The 22,885-nt window shown below is 38.6% G+C and overlaps 10 protein-coding genes across 10 annotated transcripts; 6 read left to right on the forward strand and 4 right to left on the reverse strand. All coding sequences in view use genetic code 12, as the record gives it.

Moving 5' to 3' along the window:
• Window positions 1–197: 197 nt before the first annotated feature.
• On the forward strand, window positions 198–2,915 carry THS1 (threonine--tRNA ligase; the record flags this gene model as incomplete). Its single annotated transcript, XM_051751224.1, has 1 exon — window positions 198–2,915. The coding sequence occupies one exon, from the start codon at window positions 198–200 to the stop codon at window positions 2,913–2,915; it is 2,718 nt and encodes a 905-aa protein (XP_051609522.1).
• Window positions 2,916–3,233: 318 nt separating this feature from the next.
• On the forward strand, window positions 3,234–3,860 carry KGF57_001964 (uncharacterized protein; the record flags this gene model as incomplete). The annotated part of the gene is made up of 1 exon (XM_051751225.1): window positions 3,234–3,860. One exon carries the CDS (start codon window positions 3,234–3,236, stop codon window positions 3,858–3,860), a length of 627 nt encoding a protein of 208 aa, XP_051609523.1.
• A 165-nt stretch (window positions 3,861–4,025) lies between these two features.
• KGF57_001965 (uncharacterized protein) lies at window positions 4,026–4,853 on the forward strand (the record flags this gene model as incomplete). Its single annotated transcript, XM_051751226.1, has 1 exon — window positions 4,026–4,853. One exon carries the CDS (start codon window positions 4,026–4,028, stop codon window positions 4,851–4,853), a length of 828 nt encoding a protein of 275 aa, XP_051609524.1.
• Window positions 4,854–5,068: 215 nt separating this feature from the next.
• Window positions 5,069–6,013, forward strand: KGF57_001966 (coatomer subunit epsilon; the record flags this gene model as incomplete). Its single annotated transcript, XM_051751227.1, has 1 exon — window positions 5,069–6,013. The coding sequence occupies one exon, from the start codon at window positions 5,069–5,071 to the stop codon at window positions 6,011–6,013; it is 945 nt and encodes a 314-aa protein (XP_051609525.1).
• A 466-nt stretch (window positions 6,014–6,479) lies between these two features.
• KGF57_001967 (acetate uptake transporter family protein) lies at window positions 6,480–7,268 on the reverse strand (the record flags this gene model as incomplete). The annotated part of the gene is made up of 1 exon (XM_051751228.1): window positions 6,480–7,268. One exon carries the CDS (start codon window positions 7,266–7,268, stop codon window positions 6,480–6,482), a length of 789 nt encoding a protein of 262 aa, XP_051609526.1.
• Window positions 7,269–8,006: 738 nt separating this feature from the next.
• Window positions 8,007–8,972, reverse strand: KGF57_001968 (uncharacterized protein; the record flags this gene model as incomplete). The annotated part of the gene is made up of 1 exon (XM_051751230.1): window positions 8,007–8,972. One exon carries the CDS (start codon window positions 8,970–8,972, stop codon window positions 8,007–8,009), a length of 966 nt encoding a protein of 321 aa, XP_051609527.1.
• A 2,111-nt stretch (window positions 8,973–11,083) lies between these two features.
• CDC11 (septin) lies at window positions 11,084–12,532 on the reverse strand (the record flags this gene model as incomplete). The annotated part of the gene is made up of 1 exon (XM_051751231.1): window positions 11,084–12,532. One exon carries the CDS (start codon window positions 12,530–12,532, stop codon window positions 11,084–11,086), a length of 1,449 nt encoding a protein of 482 aa, XP_051609528.1.
• A 4,013-nt stretch (window positions 12,533–16,545) lies between these two features.
• On the forward strand, window positions 16,546–18,126 carry PTH2 (Pth2p; the record flags this gene model as incomplete). Its single annotated transcript, XM_051751232.1, has 1 exon — window positions 16,546–18,126. One exon carries the CDS (start codon window positions 16,546–16,548, stop codon window positions 18,124–18,126), a length of 1,581 nt encoding a protein of 526 aa, XP_051609529.1.
• Window positions 18,127–18,232: 106 nt separating this feature from the next.
• KGF57_001971 (uncharacterized protein) lies at window positions 18,233–20,050 on the reverse strand (the record flags this gene model as incomplete). The annotated part of the gene is made up of 1 exon (XM_051751233.1): window positions 18,233–20,050. The coding sequence occupies one exon, from the start codon at window positions 20,048–20,050 to the stop codon at window positions 18,233–18,235; it is 1,818 nt and encodes a 605-aa protein (XP_051609530.1).
• Window positions 20,051–20,233: 183 nt separating this feature from the next.
• On the forward strand, window positions 20,234–21,574 carry KGF57_001972 (uncharacterized protein; the record flags this gene model as incomplete). Its single annotated transcript, XM_051751234.1, has 1 exon — window positions 20,234–21,574. One exon carries the CDS (start codon window positions 20,234–20,236, stop codon window positions 21,572–21,574), a length of 1,341 nt encoding a protein of 446 aa, XP_051609531.1.
• Between the last annotated feature and the right edge of the window lie 1,311 nt (window positions 21,575–22,885).

Below are 22,885 nucleotides of genomic sequence, written 5' to 3' on the forward strand. Positions count from 1 at the left end.
TATTCAGTATTTCATTGAAACCTCTGGGCAATAAAAACGGACCATATTTTGCTTATGTAAGTCGATTTTTGCAAAAATTTTCAGTCGTGGAACGAAGAGAAAAAATAAGATTAAAAAAAAAAAATAAAAAAGTCTTTGCAATTTTCATTTCCTGGTGACTCAAAAGGGAACGACTACAATTATCACCAAGCGTCAAGATGTCTGAAGTTGCCGACAAAGTCGAGAAGTTATCCGTCAAAGATAACAAGGGACAAGATAACAAAGGACAAAGTAAAAAGAAGGATAAGAAGCAATCGCAACAATCGAGCTCGCCATTGTATTTGGAACCTCAACCAGCTTTCCTTGAAGAGAGGATCAAATTTTTTGACGAGTTGAAGGCCAAGTATGACGCAGAAATTGCTACTAGGGAGAAGAAGCCTATCAAGATCACCTTGAAGGATGGAAGTGTCAAAGAAGGTACCTCGTATGAGACCTCACCAATGGATATTGCCAACTCGATTGGTAAATCTTTTGCTGAAAGACAAGTCATTTCAAAGGTCAATGGCACCCTTTGGGACATGCCACGTCCATTGGAAGGTGATGCTTCCTTGGAGTTCTTAGATTTTGAGCATCCAGAAGGTAAGGCAGTTTTTTGGCATTCGTCAGCACATATTTTGGGAGAATCTTGTGAATGTCACTATGGATGCCACTTGTCTCATGGTCCACCAACTGATGATGGGTTCTTTTACGACATGTCAATCAATGATGGAACAACTTTTGTCAACCAAGCTGACTTTGGTAGTTTGGAGACCATTGCCACAAAAGCAATCAAGGAGAAACAAAAATTTGAAAGGTTGGAAATGACAAAGGAAGATTTGTTGAAGATGTTCCATTACAACAAGTACAAGGTCCAATTTATCCTGGATAAAATTCCGGATGGCACATCAACAACCGTGTACAGATGTGGTCCATTGATTGATTTGTGTGTTGGTCCACACATTCCACATTCAGGTCGAATCAAAGCATTCAAAGTCTTGAAAAACTCAAGTTCCTATTTCCTCGGTGATGCCAAGAACGATTCGTTGCAAAGAGTTTACGGTATTTCATTCCCAGATAAGAAGTTGATGACTGAGCATTTGCAGTTTTTGAAAGAAGCTGCTGAAAGAGATCACAGAAAAATTGGCCGTGAACAGGAATTGTTTTATTTCAACGATGTGTCACCCGGTTCAGCAATCTGGTTACCACACGGTACCAGGATCTACAACACCTTGGTTGATACGTTGAGATATGAGTACAGAAAGAGAGGATATGAAGAAGTCATTACCCCAAACATGTACTCAACTAAATTATGGGAGACTTCGGGTCACTGGCAAAACTATAAAGAAAACATGTTTTCATTTGAAGTTGAAAAGGAGACATTTGGATTGAAGCCTATGAACTGTTTGAGTGAAGATATGAGAATTCAAACTGATAAAGGATTTTTGTTTTTGAGCGAGATTGAGTCCAACTGGAAAGACGTCAACTTTGCCACTTATGATCCAGAATCCAAACTGATCAAATACTCAAAGGCATCGAACTTTATTGTCAAGGATGCAGCCAATCACCAAATGGTGGAGTTTTCCAACTACGATCTTGCCAAAGCTGATGGAAAGAGCGGAATTTCATTATTGGTTACTGAAGACCATGACATGTATGTGCAACAAAACCCACAATCTGGCGAAGCCCCATTCAGCAAGGTTCCAGCTCGTGAATTAGTTCAAAAAGATGCAGACTACGGTTTCCTCGTTGTTGCTGATGAATCTGGCTCCTCTTCTGACGCATTTGCCAAGACTAGCTTGAATTCAAACACCGAAGTAAAGACTGTTGGCGAGTATCATGGAAGAGTCTGGTGTGTTACAGTTCCAACAGGGTTGATCATCGCTCACAGAGTGCATCGTGGTGCTGATGGCAACATTACCAACGCTTCAAAGCCCGTTGTTATTGGAAATTGTCCTGGACACTGTATCCTTTTCAAATCAAGAGAACGTTCATATCGTGAATTGCCATGGCGTGTTGCCGATTTTGGTGTTCTTCACAGAAACGAATTTTCTGGTGCATTATCAGGATTGACAAGAGTTCGTCGTTTCCAACAAGATGATGCCCACATTTTCTGTACACCAGATCAAATTGGTACCGAAATCGCAGGTGTCTTTGACTTGTTGAAAAAGATGTATGACATTTTCGGTTTCGAGTTCAAGATGGAATTGTCAACCAGACCTGAAAAGTATGTTGGTGATATAGAAACTTGGAATGCAGCAGAAAAGAAGTTGGAGAGTGCTTTGGATGAGTTTTTGGGTAAAGGCAAATGGGAATTGAACCCAGGTGATGGAGCTTTTTATGGTCCCAAGATTGATATCATGATTAGTGATGCGTTGAGAAGATGGTTCCAATGTGCAACTATTCAGCTCGATTTCCAATTACCTTCAAGATTCGAATTGGAATACAGATCAGAAAGTAATAGTGCGACTGAACGTCCAGTTATGATTCACAGAGCTATTTTGGGATCAGTGGAGAGAATGACTGCTATTTTGACTGAACACTACAAAGGTAAGTGGCCCTTCTGGTTGTCGCCTAGACAAATCCTTATTGTCCCTGTTAGTCCAAAGTACTATGATTATGCTGAAAAGTTGAAGAAGTTGTTTAACGATGAACACTTTTTCTATTGTGATGTTGATGTCAGTGGTAATACATTGCCCAAGAAGGTGAGATCTGGTCAATTGATGCAATACAATTTCATTTTCATTGTTGGGGCTGAAGAAGAAGAGAACTATGGTGTCAATATTAGAAACAGAGATATCCCTGAAGAGCAGGGTAAGAATCCAATGGTTGGTGTTGACTCAGTTATCAAACTGTTGATCAAACTTAGAGAAGAAAAGAGATCAGATAATAAATTGTAGGTAGATAGATGAATAGGAATGGCTTAGTTAAGTGGTTCATATTGGAGAATGAATTGTAGGTCTCGAAAGAAGACACTAGAACAAAATTCTCTTGCGCATTTAAGTGTTTGTGCATTGTGCGCCTGTGTGAGCAAACCTAGATTTACGTAATCCCGCACTTTTCGGCATGCTCCCGGTTCTTAGAAGCATTCAGAAACGACCATATAAATTCCTCAAGTTTTCCAATTCTCCAATTGCTTCAAATCTAAGTACATATAGATATCCTTTTCGAGTTTCTTTCAATCCGACAAATCACCTAAGTGCTCGTCTACTGCTACGATGTCTACTTCCAACCCATTGCAAAATATTTTAACACCAGACCAATTTCAAAAATGTATCAACTTCTATGAGGCTGACCAGAGATTGGATCATAACGATAGAGTCACAATTGCGTCGCAATTACAAGGTATAGCAATTAAGTCGAATCTTATTGGATATACTTCGGGTATGTTGGGATTCTTTGGCCCAACTGTCTACATCAGACTTATCAAAAAGCCACTCATCACCCCAACTCCATTCTTTTTGATCCAATATCCATTCTTCTCATTGCTTCTTGGCTTTGGTACCTTGGTTGCTGGTAACTACTACTCAGGAAAGTATTTCTTTAAAAAGACCAAGGAGACTCCATCGTCTTTCCCCAATACTAACGTCGCCAACGTGTGGAAGAATATGGAGTACCAAAACGTTGGTGCTTACACATTGTACTACCTCAGAACAAGCTTCAATCCAATGTTCATCATCAGGGACCCAAGAACTTGCTCCGATGAAGCCTTAGTTGATGCTAAGCAATCTGGCCATTTCACAGACAGCCTTGGCTTGGGACATACTGACTCTACTGGTCAAAAACACCCATTGAGCGTCTGGGATAGATTGAGATTGCACCATGGTGGTGATATCAGTAAGTAGAACAACAGATTATAGTTTGTATTCTGCAAAGAGATTTGTTTTAAAACTTTGGTTAAAATCATTTTGTGCTCTTCTTCCGACAAAATTGTCAAGAAAAGTGGCCTCTACTTCCACCACAAGACCAAGGAAAACACACTGAACAAAAAATATCTCACTCTATCGACAATGAGCAATTCCGATGCCGAAAGAAACCCCACTGAATACAATTACTTGAAATCCCGGCTATCCCCTCAGCAACTTCAAGCAAGCATTGACTTCTATGAGGCCGATAGCAAATTGACCCCAGAGGATCGAGAGAAGTTGAAACAGGAATTACAATCGGTTCTTGTTTCCAACAATCTCATCGGCTACTCCGCCGGTATGATTGGTCTTATCACACCCACGATATACTACAGACTAATCAAGAAACAAACCCCATCCAAGCTTTCATTTATTCAGAAACCTTTCCTTTCATTTTTCCTTGGTCTCGCAAACATGATTGCTGTCAGTACAATTGTGCAAAGAAAGAGCTTCAATGACAAAATATCCAGTGGTGAGCTTAGTGGAGCTCAGTTGAATGCTTGGAAGCACATGGAATGGCACAATATTGGTGCGTTTTATTACTATTACTTGAAATCATCAAAGGATCCAAAGTACAAATTACAAGATCCCAGAACGGTGACAGTGGATCCGGCAACCAGAAGAGTTGTTGAACCAAGTCCCGATAAAGTCAGTTTTGATCCTCAAGTGTACAAGGAGAAGGAGTTTCATCAAAGAGAAGGTACAAACGTTATCAATGGAGTTGGCTTAAACGACCACCACAATTTATCCCATTGGGACAAGATTAGATTGGCCAACGGCTTTGACGTCACCGAAGATGAAGGGCCGGGGGGGCCGGAACAGTCACAGGAATCTTCGCTTGTTGGAAATGCTAATGAGAAAGTATCCGAACCTGATTCCCAGGACTCACGCAATCAATTATCGGCGTGGGACAGAATCAGAGGTAGTAAGTAGAGCCCGATTGAGCAAGGAGTTTTGTCTATAGTGAACTAGTACCAAGTTGAGCCATTTCGGTCAGTGTTTTGAAACATTAACGCGTAGAATAAATCAACGGTAGCGCACAAATCACTATTTGATAAAAAAAAAATCTCTCGACCTTTCAAAGTTGACAACAAAATTTGGATTTGTGAGCTGTGAGCTGTGCATATTCATTGAAAACTCCTTCCACGATGGACGCCTTTTCCGACTCGGGTGAATTATACACCATCAGATATCAATTTTACACCAACCAACACAACAAAGTCAAATCTTACTCACTTGAAGAATTCTCTGAGGAAAATCAATTGAAAGTATTGGAATTTCAAATTAGATCAACAATAGCATTAAATCAAGATGCCTCACAATTAATTGAGCAAGGTAAAAGTAGGTTCCCTGACAACGAGGATTTTTTCCAATTGCTACAAGCGTGGAACGACTTGCATGATTTTGGCACTGATGATTCTACTCATTTTGAAGATTTGAAACAAGCACACTTTGAATTACAAGCAATCTTGACTTCACTTTACTTGGTTAAATTTGCCAAAGATATTGACCAAAGCATCAATTTCCTTACTGGTTACATTGACAAATTGAATAATTTACAAAAGTATAATGAAATTGAAGTGTTTTTGATCTTGATTCAATTGTATTTCATCAAGGGAAACTTCAAGCAGGCTACAGCCATTTTCAAAGTGTTGAATCTGTTTCCAGACTTTTCCCGTGACAACATCATTTACCAAATAATTGAAAGTTGGTATATCAGTATTCAAAATGGAACTGACAATGTCAACAACAGTTATTCTCTTTATGATGAAATTTTGAGCAATGGCTACAGTGATGATGATGTACAGGGTAAAGTCCACAACTTGACCGTGTTGTTAGTCTTGACATTGCAGTTGAAACATTACCCTGAAGCCCAAGAAGTGTTGGACCAAATCACAACTTTGACGACTGAGAAGAGTGCCGATTTGATTGCAAATCAAATAACATTGGATAGATTGGTTAATCATGGACAAGGAACTAAGGAATTGTTAACAGAGTTGAAGAAAGTCGATGCTGGGCATGATTTGATCAAGGATGAAGAGTCAAAGAATGCAATTTTTGATGCAATTGTAGCCAAATATCAAACTGTTTAGGGAAATCTAAATACACTTTCTTTTTATCTATATTTTCAGGTATAGCCATATATTTAAGTTGGCTCTCTTTTTGCTTTTTCAGGGTAATGTTGTGTATCGTGATTCACCTCCCTAGTCTTTGCTCTATGGCTAACATATCCTCGGCGTGATGTCTTAATGGAAAGCTCCTTCACTTCTAAGATAAGTACGAAAGTGTTAGTTATCCGATGTATATATGTGGCTATATACAGAGATGGTATGTGATCGGTACAGAAGTCTTTTGCGTTCATACAATCATTGTCGTAAACTTCAAGACAATAGTTGCGACACGTACAACTCAGCGTAATTTTGTTAAAAAATCTGTCACTTTGATGTAATACACTTCCAAAGGAGGTACTTCAACGTCTGATCCAGTAATATAAATAATTATTTTAACTTCCACTATAAAACGCTATACAAATGGAGTACAAGACTAGACTTTGACACTTCAATCCCTTTTGAAAGCAGGTAACGGAATAGGGTGGGCAACAATATAAGAATTGGCTTTGGTTGCAGTACCAGCGAATGCATTATACCACGCAATGAACCCAGTAATGACGCCAAAAACACCTCCAGCTCGAGTCACACCAACGTGACCGGAAAACGCGCCGCCAGCTAATAACACAAATGTAATAAATAAGAAGAAGAACAAGCTGAAAAACGCCACTGTTGACTTGAGTGTATTCAATACCAACACAAATGTGAATATAGCCCAGCCTATCAAAAAGAACCCAACGGCATTCTCCATTTGTGAGGCATCCTTTTGGTACGCTTCTTCAATACCGAAAGCTTCAATGAAGATGGCTGCATAACTTATCCAAAATGCACCATATGAGGTCAAAGCAGTACAACCGAAGGTGTTGCCAGTAGCGAATTCCAAAAGTCCAGTCAAGAACTGAAGTGCTCCCCCGTACATGCAAGCTAGCGAAACGACAACATTTGGAACAACAATACCCATGGCTTGTGCATTGAACAAACTCAACACAATTGTGGTTAAAGCAAACCCAGACAATCCAACTGGCGCTGGATTCATTCTGTTTTGGGGGTATGGACTAACACCAGGATTCAACGTACCACCGAATGCTGCCATCAACTCATGACGATAATACTTCTGGCCATTAATAGTGACATACTCACCTCCTTCGCCGTGAACGTGAACTCGTGACACGCCGTGGTGGTCATCCTTTGCCGAATGAAGGCCCTCTTTTGCTGAACGCTGTGATGAAGTTGACGACATCTCTGTATGTTGTATCTGATAGTTGGGTTATTCAAAGTTGATGATATCAAAAAACAAAAAAAAAAAAGGAGTTTCAAGAAAAGTCCGAAGGTGAAAATGGGAAAATATTTATTCACTTGCATAGATGGTTTTGTTGTTTTTTCTTTATGTATATATATCTGATGATGCATTTGCTGAATGTTTTATTGTGTGTTGTTTTATTGTAGTAACAACAGTCCCCCCAAAAAGAAATACCCCAACACACAGTTTTTGAGCAAGGTAAGTTTATACGACTTGTTGTAGTTTTTGGTTTGTGTTAACTTACAGTGAAATTTTTTTTTTTCTTTTGTTTTTTTTTTCTTTTAGTAAATGTGAATTGAGTGGGGGCGTCGGCGTCGGCACGGGAAATAAATAGGGTAAAATGGAAGAGAATATGCACCAGGGGTTAAAAAAAAAAGAACATATTGAAACTCCGGGAACAAAACATATGACGTAAATAAAAATAAATAAAAAATAAAAATATATATCTATGTATATATATATTAAAATTTATGTGGAGGGTCCATGTGGGGACAGATTTGTTGTAGGTGAATTGGTCACGATGTAACGTCGATCTTACTTTGTTGAGAGTTGTGGGGCAACAAGACTAGTAGCTCGATGGAGAGGGTTTTGTGGTATGACGATTCTCTTAGTTTGTCCACTAGAGAACAGGAATGGAAATCAACCAACCCTAAGTTCAAACTAACGACATGTTGTTCACTAACACTGGGCATCAGCTCCAGAACTGAGACCTAAATTAACAATATCGGTTTTTATGGGAAGGTCTCCTGTTATTTTATCAGACCAATGGCCACATTTGCAACCGTGTTTCGCGTAGGACTTTCTTACACATTTTTGAGTTTGTTGCTCACAGTGATACACTGGTACTTGAGACCAGATGGATAAAACATCGTTTGCACCAATGTTTTCAACCTGAGATCCTTTTCTTTTGACGGATTTGGCAATTTTGATGCCAACAGATGCAGCATATTTCTGAGCAAGCTTGTAATCAAATCCGTGGCTTATATTGGCAGTGACGGAGTTTTTCCACGTGATGGTTTTCTTCACCTCTTTGTCGTCCTTGTTGTACGCACAATCGCCTTTTACCCATGGTGTCCACCAAGTATCATTACCAACTACTCTCCGTTGTGTAAACTTTGTTCCAAGTGGTGCAGATGAGCAGGACCATCTTTTGGTTACGTCAACGTTGTCATCGGGAGTTACTTCAATGTCTTCCAACGCAATTTGATCATCATTGCAGTAAATGTTAACTCCGGTCAACAAAGTTCCATTCAAGTACAACGATTCGATGTAATCCAACGCATGATCGGTTTTTTCAAAAGTGTGCCAAACTTGTCCGTCTGGTGCCTTGTGTTGTTGCGGATCCACTACGTCTCTAGCTCCAATACAGGCAACGTCTTTTTTTTCGAAATTTGATGTAGCGACACCAGCAACAAAGTTTGAAATCAAGGAAACCATCATCAAAAGCATTTTCCACTTTCCAGTCTTGTCAATGCCCCCTGTGCTACATGCTCCACCGGAAGTGGCCACTTCCTTTTTGCTTTTAGTGATAAAGTACGGACAATCCATTGTGGAAAAAGCAGTAATGTTTTTTGTGCCCTCTAAGCACTCTGTGGACTGCCACTGAGCCTGAATGCAAAAGTTCGATTTTGTTGATGCTGGCATGATAAAGTGTTGAAAGAGCTGAATACAAAAGTTTAAACCATTATAGACATGTGGCGCTATTTAAATACTTTTAAAATTGTCAAATTAATTAACATATCACCATTGATGTGCCATTCATCTATTGGCAATTCCAGAAATGGATTAAAAAGCATAAACGGCTAAAATGTTTTGACAATCTTTTAATCCACTTTCGGTTATATTTATATGCACATGATTCTACCGACTTCTGTAAATCCGCATCGTTGAGAGGTTGATACACTTCAATTAGGAGTGTGCTACAATCTTTCACATTCAGTTCAGCCAGTTTCGCTCTCACTCCTGGTACTTGGTCGGTCAGTCGCTACAACCTTAAACTATTTTTAAATACGGCTTCAATTCTATCAATATTTCAACTAAAAAAGCCGAAAGAAGCAAACACAAAACCAAAATCCAATTTCAGAAGTAAAGGAAAACTATTGTTCTCGAAGTGTAAGAGACACAATAGAAATCTGTGTGTTTTAATACATGTGTGTCGATCATTTACAATAGTTTGAGATAAGCTGATATATTATTATCCAGGGGGGGAGCAAAGTAGAAAGTGTTTAGACCCTCGAAAGAAACAGCTCCACACGCCTCAGAGCGCTGTGTCAAATTTTAATTTGTTGACGATTGAATTGTTTTAGTTTGACGTAGTAGTTCTCTTTGTGCTCTGTTTGTTGGTTTCTACGCATTTTCTTTGAAGAGAGCCAGCCTTTAGCATTTGTGTTTCTAAAGTAAGAAAGTTCACTCTAATACTAAACCCAAACCCCCACGTGTATCAAATCTGTATGTTTTAGCAGATATGGGGGGGGGGTCTTTTTTTTTTTTGCTCCTTGCATTTTTATTGTTTTATTATCTTTACTTTTTGTAACCATTGTGGTTCTAAACTCAACACTCTTTACCTAATCTATATGTAGTCAATTTGCTTGAAAAGATTGAACAACCCCCAGGAGCATGCAGTGTCTACTTGTAGATCCTCAAAAGGCGTCACTAGTAGGTAGCAACTTTTGGATGAATAAGCTCTTTCTTTTGATTGCACATGTTCGGGTGTATGTCCCAATCCTCGGCAAAAGTAAAATGTAGTCTATAAGTAGCTAGTGTCACTGACGTGGTGATCACCGCTACCAACACACTCCCCCTTTTGTTCTCGGCTGCGGGAATCCATAAAAGTTGCAGGATTGAGCCTTACCATGATGGATTCAAGTGGCTCGATGCAGACATTTTTCAACGTACAAAGGAGGAGGAGAAGCCTCAATGCATCCAGGCTTCAATAAACAAATATGCTTTTCACATATAAAAGTTGTCATCGAAGAGCGATATTTGATTACTCATTTTTGCAATACTTTTTCGTATTTTCTATTCTTCAAACTGTACACCATATGGCTCATAACCTGCTAAATGATAAAGAGCTTTTGAGGTAAGGTACTATTGCGAAACACAGTACTACTTTGGCTCATAACCTGTTGCAAATGGTCGTCCTAAAGAGTGATGGTTGAATCTTTAGTTGGAAAATACGTATCATCTTTTTTTTTTTCATTCCCTTTTGCAAAATTGGCCAATATCCCTGCTCGATTGAGGAGTGATTGTCTTGTCGCATTTCAATCACGGGATTGCTCCGTTAACGTGAATGATCTCAACCGATCCTGCATTTGAAGACTGGTGACATTTCGCAACAGGGCAAAGACGTCAGATTACGGTGGGGAGGTTTATGTCATTGGCAGAAGTTGTAATTTATTTGGACGGTAATTCGTATCTTTAGACATTTGTTTGTCACCATTTCATGATGTCTACATACTCCCTCTCATCCTGGCTCTTTGAATATTTAGTAAACACACTTTGTTAAAAGGGGTTAAAATCTTACTGTAGTCATAGAGTGCTTACTCAATCAAGACGAGAGAACAATTCAATTCATACACTCTGCACTCTTGCCATTCAACAAAGCGATATGTATAGTCAAAAAAAAGAAAAAGAAAGAAAGTGCATATATACCCTAGAAAACTGCAACTTTAGCAAACAACAAGAACCGATGCTCTCCCCACTTCCACCCCCACCACCACCTTCACCCCCTTTTATTTTATTTTTTTTTTCTTCTTCTACTCCTCAACTTTGACCACTTCTCCGTGTTCATTCAATTTCAATCCTTCAGCAAGTAATCTCTTTTCAATCTCTTTCAATTCATTCTCCCTCTCTAATAGTTCTTGTCTCTTGGTAATCAAATCTTGATGAACACGTTCTTCAAACTTCTTCAATCGTTCCTCTTCCAACTTGATTTGTTCCTCCTTTAGCAAGTAGTCAGATTGGCCACCGCCGCCTCCGGCAGTGGAACCTGCATCAGTGCCATTACCATTTATGGATCTATCGAAATGCGATCCGTGTGAGTTATTGTGACGATGATGACTTCCATTTGTTCCATTTCCATTGGTGTTGACAATACTTCCATTACCATATTGACTTTCACCTGCTGCTATATTGTGGGCACTGCTGTTGTATGTGTTGTAACTTCCGTCATCTGAATTGTTGTTGTTCATGTATTGGAATTGTTTTCCCGATAAGGCTTCAGTTCTATAATTTTCATAAATTTGATCATGGGTGATATCCTTAAATTCATTCAAGTGGGTGATTAACAAAACATTTTTCAAAATTGTGAAATCATTGATATCAGGATTATCAACATTGATGGGTTTCAAATCCTTGTTCAAGACTCTCAACTTTATAATATCTTCCGCATCATCATCATCCTCCTCGTCGTCGTCGTCGTCATCATTTGCTACATTAGGGTGATTAGTTTCTCCATTTTTCGAATGCTGTCCTAAATGGGTATTCTTTTTGTACTCGTTAGCTCCAATTATGGCAAATGGCAACAACGAGTTCAAATACTTGTTGTATTCGATAATTTCATCATCGATGTACTCCTTTTCATATTCATATTCGTTAAACCTGTAATAATTGATTTCATAATTGTTCAAATCCTCCAAAATCAATTGTTTATTCAATTGCAACTCATCTCTAGTCAATGAGTCAGCTTTTGCAATAACAGGTATTATATTAACCAAGTTATTCACATGTTTCAAAAACTTGACGTCAATTTCCGATAATCCATGACCCGTGGGGTTAACAAGATAAATCAAAACATGGATTCTTCCATCTTTGAATCTAGGGTTACGCTTCACTCTAGATTCCTCCAACAAGACCTCGTCAAATTGATGACGGATGAAATCAACAATAATTCTAAAATCCTCACCACAATTGATTTGATTGGCAAAGTTGGGGGTGTCAATAATGTTGAAACTAATCTTGTGTCCATCATTATCTTCCAATTCAACATTCTCGTGTCTCAAGTGCAATTTCTTGGTGAACGGGTCCTCATTTCTGGTTGACGAAGTAGGTACAATCGAATTACCACCGCATAGAGTATTAATCAATGTTGATCTACCTGATCCACTTTCTCCAACAATCATAACAGAAAAGTTGATTGATTTCTTGAGAATCTTTCTCTTTCTCAATGCAGACGAGGATACATTGTTGTCAACAGAATAGTTCATGGTGATGTAAGGTGTATCTATTGACAAGGAATGGCCTAGTGGTTGATAAATGCTTTGGTTGTAAAATAAGTCCCCGTCAGTACTTTGGCGTGTGTTGTGATTGAAAGAAAGAAAAAATAAAAAAAAAAAACTCTTTTTGATCAACAGTGCACGTCCTGTAAATTGAATCGCGTCTGTTCTCTCTATCTCAGGGGTATATATAGTTTGACGATGGGAAGGGAAACAGATAGTAAAGAACAAAGCGGTTTAAAAAAAAAAATAAAAAAAAAGAAAACAGTACTTGTGGAGGGGGGGAGGGGAAGGACTTCCTCTCGACGTAAACACACTGGCGTATACAATATTGAGGAGTTTGCTTAAGCTTTAGACTATGTTGTAGTAGTTAAGTTTCAGTTTTGAATTTTCGGTATGTCGCGTGAAAAGTTGTTGTGGGTCACGTGTTTGTCTGGAGGAACCACAAGGACGGAGTAGAGTGGTGCCAACACATTTGTCCTCTAAGTAGCATCTACGTAGATTTAGATGCGTAGAAATGAGTTTCGCCACTCTTTTAGTAGAAGATTTGAAGGTTTTTCATAAAGTCATACAAATTCGTATTTATTTCGCAAGATTGTGAAAGACAAATGCTGTGGTTTAAAAGACAGTTTCTTGTCTTTGTTCTGCTGATACATCAGTGAAACGCATACATTTCATATATTGCAATGAACCAAGAGTCGCGGTATAACACGTCGTTATAGGACAAGTAGGAGGAGTAGTGGACGTGCCCCTTTCTTTTTCGAGAATCGATTACACTGGCCGCACCCTTACAAGTATATTTACTCTTTTTCCACACTTTGTGTAAATTAGTAACAAAACTTTAAATTGGACACAGTACACGTATTTCCTTTAGAATTTACAAACACATGTATGTCTTGAACTTGCTTTGAGTAGTACAATTTTCCGAATTTGCAATTAAAGCAAAGGAACCAAAAGATATTTGAAAAAAATGAGGTTATTGGAGGCGGGAAACTCTACACACACTTTAATCTCTAATTTTAGTCACGCGGATGTTGTTGTTTCTTTTCTGTTGGTGCTATAACTTTTATTCGTTAAACTCATAACACCATGTAGCAACAGATAACATTCACGTTGAGACAGTTGTACTACAGGAACATGTATTTAGAAGCACCTTACATCGTTGCATAAAGGATAAACTAATTGAAAAAGCAAACAGGATTAGTTTTTTTGTATTTCCGTGATTTTGGATTCTAAACATCGTTATTATTACACGATACAGCACAAATAAAATAACAGTAGTTACTTACTTATGCATAGAACAAAAAGAAAATAAAAATAAATAAAAATAAATAAAAAGAAACGTAAAACATACCCATAATAGACAGAGAGAGAGACCGAGAGACAGACAGACAGACAGACAAAAAGCAAAAGAAAAAAATATATAAAAAAAAAAGAGAATTCAAGAACTGTCCACTCTCAACTGTATCTGTAGTCAGTGTTGTTTTTTTTTGAGTTTTAAAAAAAGAAGCATGATATTGTTTAACGTACAACACACATGTAGGTGTATGTAGAGTAAAAGTAAACTATGAGACAAGTGTAGCAAGAGGCACAACAAACATGAGCAACAGATCAGTATTTGTGATTGTGTTAAGTTGAAGAGCTATGCAAACATAACAAACAACAAAATTTAAAAATTTTAGTTTTGTTGTAAGTTTAAATCCGCACACAGACACAATATCATCAGCAAAATTATTCACTTTAAGTATACAGAGAGGGTGCTGTTATAATATATTTAACTCCGCACCTACTCTTTAACCATACACATACAACAACAACAACAACAGCAACAGCAACAGCAATAATAATAATAATAATAATAATAATAATATTTTGAATTGCACTTTGTGCCTACATAGTAACAACAGAAGTACACACGAAATGTACACCATACGACAATAATAACCCACCCTACTGGAAATTTGGTATGAAGGGGAGTGAATATAGCAGATATTCAGTGCATAGCAATAGTGGGAGTGTATACGAACAAGAGAATGGATATACAGATATATGGATAGATAAGAAGTATTGTATAGATTGGATAGAGATAAAGTTGGTTATAGCTGAATAGGAGGAAGAGAAACATACACAAATATTAATATACCTGTACACGACCCTTCCTTTACTCTCTACTAAATTTCCAAATTTCCAAACTTTACTTCTTTTGTGCTTACAAAGTTTTTAAGATTTTTCATACGCAAATTGGTCAATTTGTGATAGCAAATTTAAACACAAAAGTACCACATCTTCAGGAAAAGTTAGTAGATGCTTTTTTAGATGAATAGCCTTTAAAAGCAATTCAATGGGAAAGTCAAGAAGCTGCATGTTATGATGCACTGATATTGGGTTTAACTGCGAGGGGACTTTTGCAGCAATATATCAAGCTACATGGTTACAAAATTAGGAAACTACAATTACATTGGGTGCTCTTTTCACAATTATGTAAAAGAAGGGTCCATCAGTGTTTTGGTCCAAAGAGTTTCCTCAAAATGGATTTATATGTTGAAGTATGGTAATTCAAGGAATCTAACAAAGAGTTGTCGTGGTGTTCGTGTGGTGGAGAAGTCACGTATGTGTGTGTTCAAGTTTACTTAGGAATGTGGGGATGTGTTGCATACGTTACATGACAACCAGTGTATATATATTATTAGTCTTTGCACTGGTGAACTTCAGAGAAGAGTCCTGTTGCCAGCAAGGCCACGAAGGTGTTTCATCCCTTGTGCGCAGTTTTCATCTACACTATAAATTAGGAATTGAATTTCCCAATCTTAATCTGTTCTTACGTGTATAATCTTTTTCTGATCTTTTCTGATCTTTAAGAAATAAATCTTAGCCAAAGGTAATTACATAATCTATATATATATATATATAACATGTCTTCTGCTAGAGTTACTGACTCTGAATCTGCTGCTACTCCTTTTTCATGGACCGGACCAAACTGACGTTACTGAATCTCCAGTTGTTCCCTTACAATAGGTGACACTAGAAGTAAGGCTTGAAATCTTATGTCGTATTAGTATGAAAATCTATGTCGCTCTGGTTTGAAATCTTATGTCGTCTTAGTATGAAACAAAAGTAAAAATACTGTATATGTGTGTGTGTTTAATCACCATGTCTGTCATTCTACTAACGTGGGTGAGATGGTATCGAGTGAGTGAATAAATGTGTCTCTCAATTCTCATTTCTTGTTTCCATTTTGAGAGGGTTACAGTTTAAACAGACTTTTTAGTACTACATAGTAGTACTCAATATACAATACAGTAGTAGACAGTATAGGGTGGAAGTATGTGTCTTTGAAATTGGAGTGACTACACGACTGTCTCTTCTGTATCCCTTCCGTAATGTCTATGATGGAACAACAATAAACTACAAAGACAGAGAAAACAAAGGTGGGCCAATAAATAAAAAATAAAAGTAAAAATAAAAATCGAAAAAAAAACAAAAAAAAGAAATTTCAAGAAAAGAAAGACAACAAAGAAACAATAAAAAAGAAAGAAGAAAAGAAAAGGAATATTACACAATACTTTAACCTTAATTTTAACCTTTAAAATTTAAATTAGCATAATATTTATATATATATATATATACATAATTAACCATCTCTCTCTCTCTTTCTATAATTAGCTCACTTTTTACATCAAATTTCAAAACCCACAACCAACTTTTGTAAAAATTAAACAAATAAACAAATAAACACACACACACACACCCTCCACAAAAAAGTTTAAAACATCTTTTCTTTGAGAACATCGAGCTAACTTCATCATATTATTAGTCTTTCCTTCCTCCTCCACAATACCTTTCCTATAAACAAAACTTTAACTATCAGATATATACAACTATTAGCAGCTACCTACTACTACTCAAATACCTTCACGTATTGTCAACATTTCCAAATACAATTTCACAGTCTTTAACCAAGAGTATTTCTTTCTCAATAAAAGGTTTTTAGGCTTTTAGAGATCATGTCTAATAACAAAAGCAAATCCAACAAGCTGCAACCTCAGCAGCAACAGCAACAACAACAAAAACCCACAGCATCAGCATCATCAACACCAAAAACACCAGTGCAATCCACAACAGCTCCTATATTCACACCAGCTACCAACTCCACCACCCCCTTGAATCTCGTCACTTATTTCGGCAGAGTTTACACCTTGTACGACGCCCTTTTGCTAGTAGAAGCATGCAGACTCAATATTTTACCCACCATAGATCGAAGATTAACCACTTATGAACGAGTTAAATTTATAAAACCAAATTGCATCTTTGTGTGGAACGAAACACGAAGTGGGATGAAGCGATGGACCGATGGTAAATTATGGTCAGCTTCTAAAGTATTGTTTGGAAATTTCCTACAATATCGAGAAATTAACCGAGTTACGAAAAAACCAGAATTCTATGGTTTGGTCAAGCAATCTTTTAGTTTGACTACCAATGATGGTCAACGATACCATTTGATTTCGTATTATCAGTTGAATAAACCAAATGACCCAAAGTTTCATCTTCAACAACAACAACTCAAGCAATTGTATGCTAATGGCACCACCAACGCGACAACAACAGCACCAACAACAGCAACAGCAACAGCAACAGCAACCGTTGCTCGCTCGAGTTCATCATTATCATCATCGTCTACGGCATCATCACCATCATCACCATCATCACCGTCGTCTTCTTCACTTCCATCAGCCAACATATCCTCTGTGTCTACTCCAGGTCATGACAACATCGACTGGAATAGGACATTGAAGAAACGCAAACTAGGAGATCACTCACATAGTGATTCTCAAGAGTTGCAACCACAACAACAACTACAACAACAACTACATCAACAGCTGCAACCACAGCTGCAACTACAACACCACCGGCAACAGCCAGATGAAGATTACGAGGATGGTTACATTGTGTGCATACCTTCTCACGATCCAAAGTTGAAAAAATTGACTCTTTCAAGAGATATTTATCCTACACACATCTTGTTTGCCGCACCTGGAACAAGAGAAGTAGCAGAAACTCGCCAAGCTGGCACTACCTATCCCAATTTTAAGCCAACCACTGCAACGCTGTCGATAGATACAAGAGAACCAAGAGTTGATCCCACCTCATCATCATCACCATCATCCTCTTTGAATAGTGTGGAGAGCCAGTTGAAGAAAAATCCATATTCACAGCAACAGACGCAAGCAGTTTCCACATACACCAACCTTCAAGATTCCTTACAGCAAAAGTATAGTCCACCGTCAGCACAACACTCAACCACAACCGCACTTACTGCACCACAATTGTATCCTGCACTCTCGTTGATGTCCCATTCATCAAATCTTCAACACTCACCAACACAGCCACCAACACAGCCACCAACACAGCCACCGATTACTGCATCATTATCATCAACATCGCAGCCACTCTTATCAGTTACGGCAAGTGGTGACAACATCAGCACCAACAATAACATTGCGCATTCCAAATTGAACAATTTTGAGTATATTCGCAGTTGTGATTTGAAAGTTGTTGATATTTTGAATAAGGGGTTTTTGAAGTAAAGTAATGTATGTAAATAAAATGTTAAGGATATAACCGTACACTATCCCAAACTATGTCCCTTCTTTTCTACACATACACACACAACCCCGGCACTTATGCATCAATCTACTTTCTCTTTTTCTTTTTTACCTTATCTTCAAACTCAATACATCCCAAAGGCACACCTTTCTCCTTCAACAAATTAATAATGGTATTCCCATGCGGACCCTGAACTTGCACCTGCTCATCATCGACAATAGTAGTTGACCCCGAGCACAATTTGCGCAACTCCTCGGCAAACGCTCCTTGCTTGATGAAAAACTTGTCATAGTTTCCCACACGCGTAATCACTTTACGGCCAATTTTCATCTCGGTAACTATACGGATCTTGGGTGGGGAACCCTTAGCTACGTGGTGGTGTCCGTGGTCAGTAGTGCTTGTTGTTGCTGTTGTTGTTGTTGTTGTTGTTGTTGTTGTTGTTTGTGGGGGTTGGATAGAGTAATGGGGAGTGAAATTTGTAAGAAACGTGTTGAATATTTCGTCTCGAGCAACCGTGGTGTTGATGGGTTTGTTGGTGGGTTTGGCTATAATTTCATCAATGAGTATTTGTTTGGGGTTGGCTTGGTTGACCAAATTGGCCAGTTTGATGTACTCATTGAACATGATGCGGAGTTGAGGCAAGGTGTACAATTGATCAAATTCGGCATTGAGTTTGTTGAAAAACATGCGTGATTTGCTAGTCGGTTTGTACAATGTGGTGATCTTCATCATGGATGAAGCATTGCCGCTGCCGCTGCCGTTGCCTTGGGAATCCAGTGATCCTGTTGTCGCTGACGTTGGCTTCTTTGCCTTGTTGGTCTTGTGAGGCACGAAGTTTTCAATTGTGGGGTTTGTACGTGGCATCAATTTGGTAATTGATAGATCTTCATCTTTGCCCTTGACATCCAAATAAGATAACTTGGCCATTGCCTTGAGATACTTGGATGTCTTTTTCCATGATGTCTTTTTGATGTTGGCGTATGCCGGATCAAGTGCGGGCAAGTTTTTGTAAATGTATGAAGACATAAAGGTTGATGAGTTGATGGGTAGTTCAATAGTTTCCAATTTGATAGTTTGGAGAAGTGATCGAATGAAGAAATTGTCAATTTCCTCTGTTGTCAATTGAGACAATTCTTGAGCAACGTCATCAATGGCAGTCTTGGTTTCAACAGTGTCTTGAGACACGATAGGTTCCAATTGCACACCCACGGCTGTTGCTTCATTTTGCGTTTTAGTGCCTCTGCTTCCCTCATCAACTGCCTCTTCATTTTCTTCATCTTGACTCTCCTTGGCAACTCTGGGTATACTTGCATCAACATCATCTGGCACCACCACGTCAATCTCCTTATTCAACTTCATCAATTCATCATCAAAATGATGGATAATCTCCACGGCCATACCCGACCTTCCAATTACATAATCAAATTGAGTCAAATTCAACCGACAAACACCAACCGCCATGATGACATTTGGTTTCTCCTTGGAGACAATACCCACAATTGCACCCCTAACCGCTTTGTCATCAAATGGTGGGATTGTACCGGGCAACATCAAATCTGCTCCTTTACCCAATACTCCAATCACGGGCTCATGCGTCTTCACAAGGGGCAAGATATATGGACATTTCCAACACGTGAATAACGATGGATACAATTGCGAATCCCTAGTTTGGAACCAAGTGGGGATCTCATTCGAGTCGAAATATATCGTCCCTGTCAATTTCTTATCGGTTGGGGATGTAAATGTGGCCTTTTTGCTGATTGGTGGCACGAGGTTGTCTAACCCTTCCTTGGCAATATCATCGATGGGGAGATTATATGTTTTGCATACTGTGGATAAAAGTTTCCGCCTGTCTGATGACTTTATATTAGCTGCTGGTTTCACTTGAGGTGGCTTTTTGAACATGACAGGAGCTTTTACAAGTATGGATACGATAGGAAGAAGCAAGAGTATGAAGAAGAGGAAAGATTGCGAAATTGAAGAGGAGCAAAAAAAAAACAAAAAAACAAAAAAAAAAAGACTGGACACATAAAAACTAACTACTATCACTATCCAACAGCAGCACTCTGCATTCACCTAGTATTCAAAATGAACAAGTCCAAGGAATCTCCCAGAATCACGTCTCTTCGGAAAGTGATAACCTTGGCTGTCATTGTGATGATGGCTGGAATCGGGTATCCTCTATTCGTTTACACTACATCGATCTATCGTGCCGATTTACCAATCGATCAAATCAATAGCTATGATCTATCAACTATGGAGTTTAAGATACCGATTTATGTGAATGTACCACTCGATCAAAATAGTCTACGAACGCAGTTTGATCTGCTATACCCTGATTTGGCCCAAAACTGGTTAATCGAATTTGTTGACAAGGCAGACGCAAGGTATATTGTCAACGTACACCAAGATGCCAAGTCGACCAAAGTTGAAACATCTGACAGGACAATTGATATAAGTCTACGACCACAGGATGATGTGAATGCTTCAATTCAACAAGCTTTGTTTGAACAGGTCTTTAAAGACGAATTGGATCAATTAGTCTCATTAAAACGTCGTCAATCAACAACCGATATCTCATTCCCTTACAGTAATAAATATAACTTGGTATTCTCGTTGCTTGTTGAAGATGGAAAGAAAGTCAATTGGCAAATAGAACAAGCTCTTGCCGAATTCGAACCAGTTCTTGTGTTTTTACAAAACATCACTTCATTTTCCGTAACCACCCAGATCCAATACTACTCCAACCTCAAAGGTATTTACCCCAATGGAATCATTACTCAAGATGACTTGACCACATTTGTTGATTTCGGTGGTTGGAATCTTGTTAATTTAGATATCGAACCCACCATCAATTTCGTAACTTTTCTTCCCAAGAACAAACTTTCCATTGCCGATTCTGATTCCAACTCCTTTTTGATTCCTCAATGGGGAGGATTCAAGATTTACAACAGAGGATTACCATCAATGGCCAATGCAACATTGACCGTGGATGAATTAGTCCCCATTATGAATATTTTTGCCAATCAATTATTACAATTGCTCGGGTTCCCCAAAAGTGACAGCCAATCCTTGGAAATAAAGCTAGACTCGTTGCAGCGCGTGTTGGTGTACAAGAATCTTCAAAACTCACTTGATAACTTGAAATCATTAGTCAAATTGTCACAGTCCTTGAAGGATATCACTGTACCAGAAGAAACTCGCCAACAGGTGCTTTACAGTCTTGAGCAAGTTGATGAAGCCATCAAGACAAAAACGGTGGATGCTTCAGCCAAAGCAGAACTGGCGTCAAATAAAGCGTTTTTTGAAAAGAAGATGGTCCAACAGGCTTATTTCCCTAGTGAGCACAAGTTGGCGGTGTTCTTGCCCTTGTTGGGACCGATTTCGTCAATCGTTATTTTCAACAGCATAAAGTTAATCAAGGGTTAATGAAGAAAAAAAGTCTGCACTGACCAGTCTATAGCATAATTTGCATTTGGTAATCACGGTTCTTCAAAAGTGAGAAGTGTTTGTAGGTAAGATAATGTACAAAAGAAATGAAGCAAAGCGTGTCAGCATCCACTTATTAATGAGAACCCCCTTTAATGGCTAGTTATAGTGAGATCCGCAGGTGCAGAGTTGGGGATAGAGGTGTCCGTGTTGTTGTCCAAATTAATGCTTTTCGGAGAATCAGCGCAAGAGAAGATCCCTTCTCGTTAAAACCACTTTCGTCAGTTTGCGACGTCCTCCACTAAGTCAGTAGCCAGGGTCTCTCTGTATCGATGATTACACCATGACACACATGGTTTTCTAGCTCATACTATGACAAATACCATCACGATGAAAAGAAAAAAAAGAACCCGTTTTTAGCTAAATCGCGATGATGCCGTTTCAATTAGTTTGAAGAAGTTTGAATCAACTCATTACTAATTTTATTCACAAAAGGACCTTGGGATCAAATGGTTGCGTCCTCATGCAGTTCAGTGCTGGTGGGATAAGAGGTCAGTCTCATCTAGCATCCACATGTCAATCGAAACCTCAACGCCTTCGATCTTACCACCACCACCAACATCAACAAGTTTCAACAGAGCACTACAGTAGAAAGAGATGCGCGAGATGAGAGAAAGATTAGGATGTAGATATCAATTGGACAAACAAATATAAAAAAAATAAAATGTAGCAAAGAATCGAAACTATCGACGGACACATCTCCGCCTCACGTCTAATTCATTGACATCCACAAAGAGGGCAGACTCCAAACTACCCTCTATCCCCTTTTCCAAAAACAAAAGTCCAACAAATAACTCAACTCAAACTGAGTAGAAAAAAATTGTGTAGTAAATGCAAATTTTTTGGTAACTCGCGCTGCAGATTATGACCAAAATTGGGACCCATTCGAAGGGGGGGAGGGTTTTGACAAGAAACAATGCGACATCATGGAAAGAACCATCACAGGCAAGACTTCACTGACGAGTTGAAAGATTGTGCTGATTTTTTAAAATGATACAATGTTTTGTTTTTTGGTTTTTTTTAAATTATTTTGATCTTTTAATAATTTTGATTTTTTGGGTACAACGGTTTTTAACACACAATCAATCGTTCAGTTTCGCGGCATCATTACAACTCTGGGTTTCCCCAAGCACGAACCCATCCGGTGTTAAAGGAGAAGCGGCCCCATGAAAGACGTTCCTAGAACGGTCTTGTGATACTCACGGGGTGTCGCTTTGTTTCTCCCACCAAAATGGTGGCTCAGAGGCCCCC

The sequence above is a fragment of the Candida theae genome, assembly GCF_024610275.1.
Source record: "Candida theae strain CBS 12239 chromosome Unknown scaffold53, whole genome shotgun sequence".
Taxonomy (NCBI): domain Eukaryota; kingdom Fungi; phylum Ascomycota; class Pichiomycetes; order Serinales; family Debaryomycetaceae; genus Lodderomyces; species Lodderomyces theae.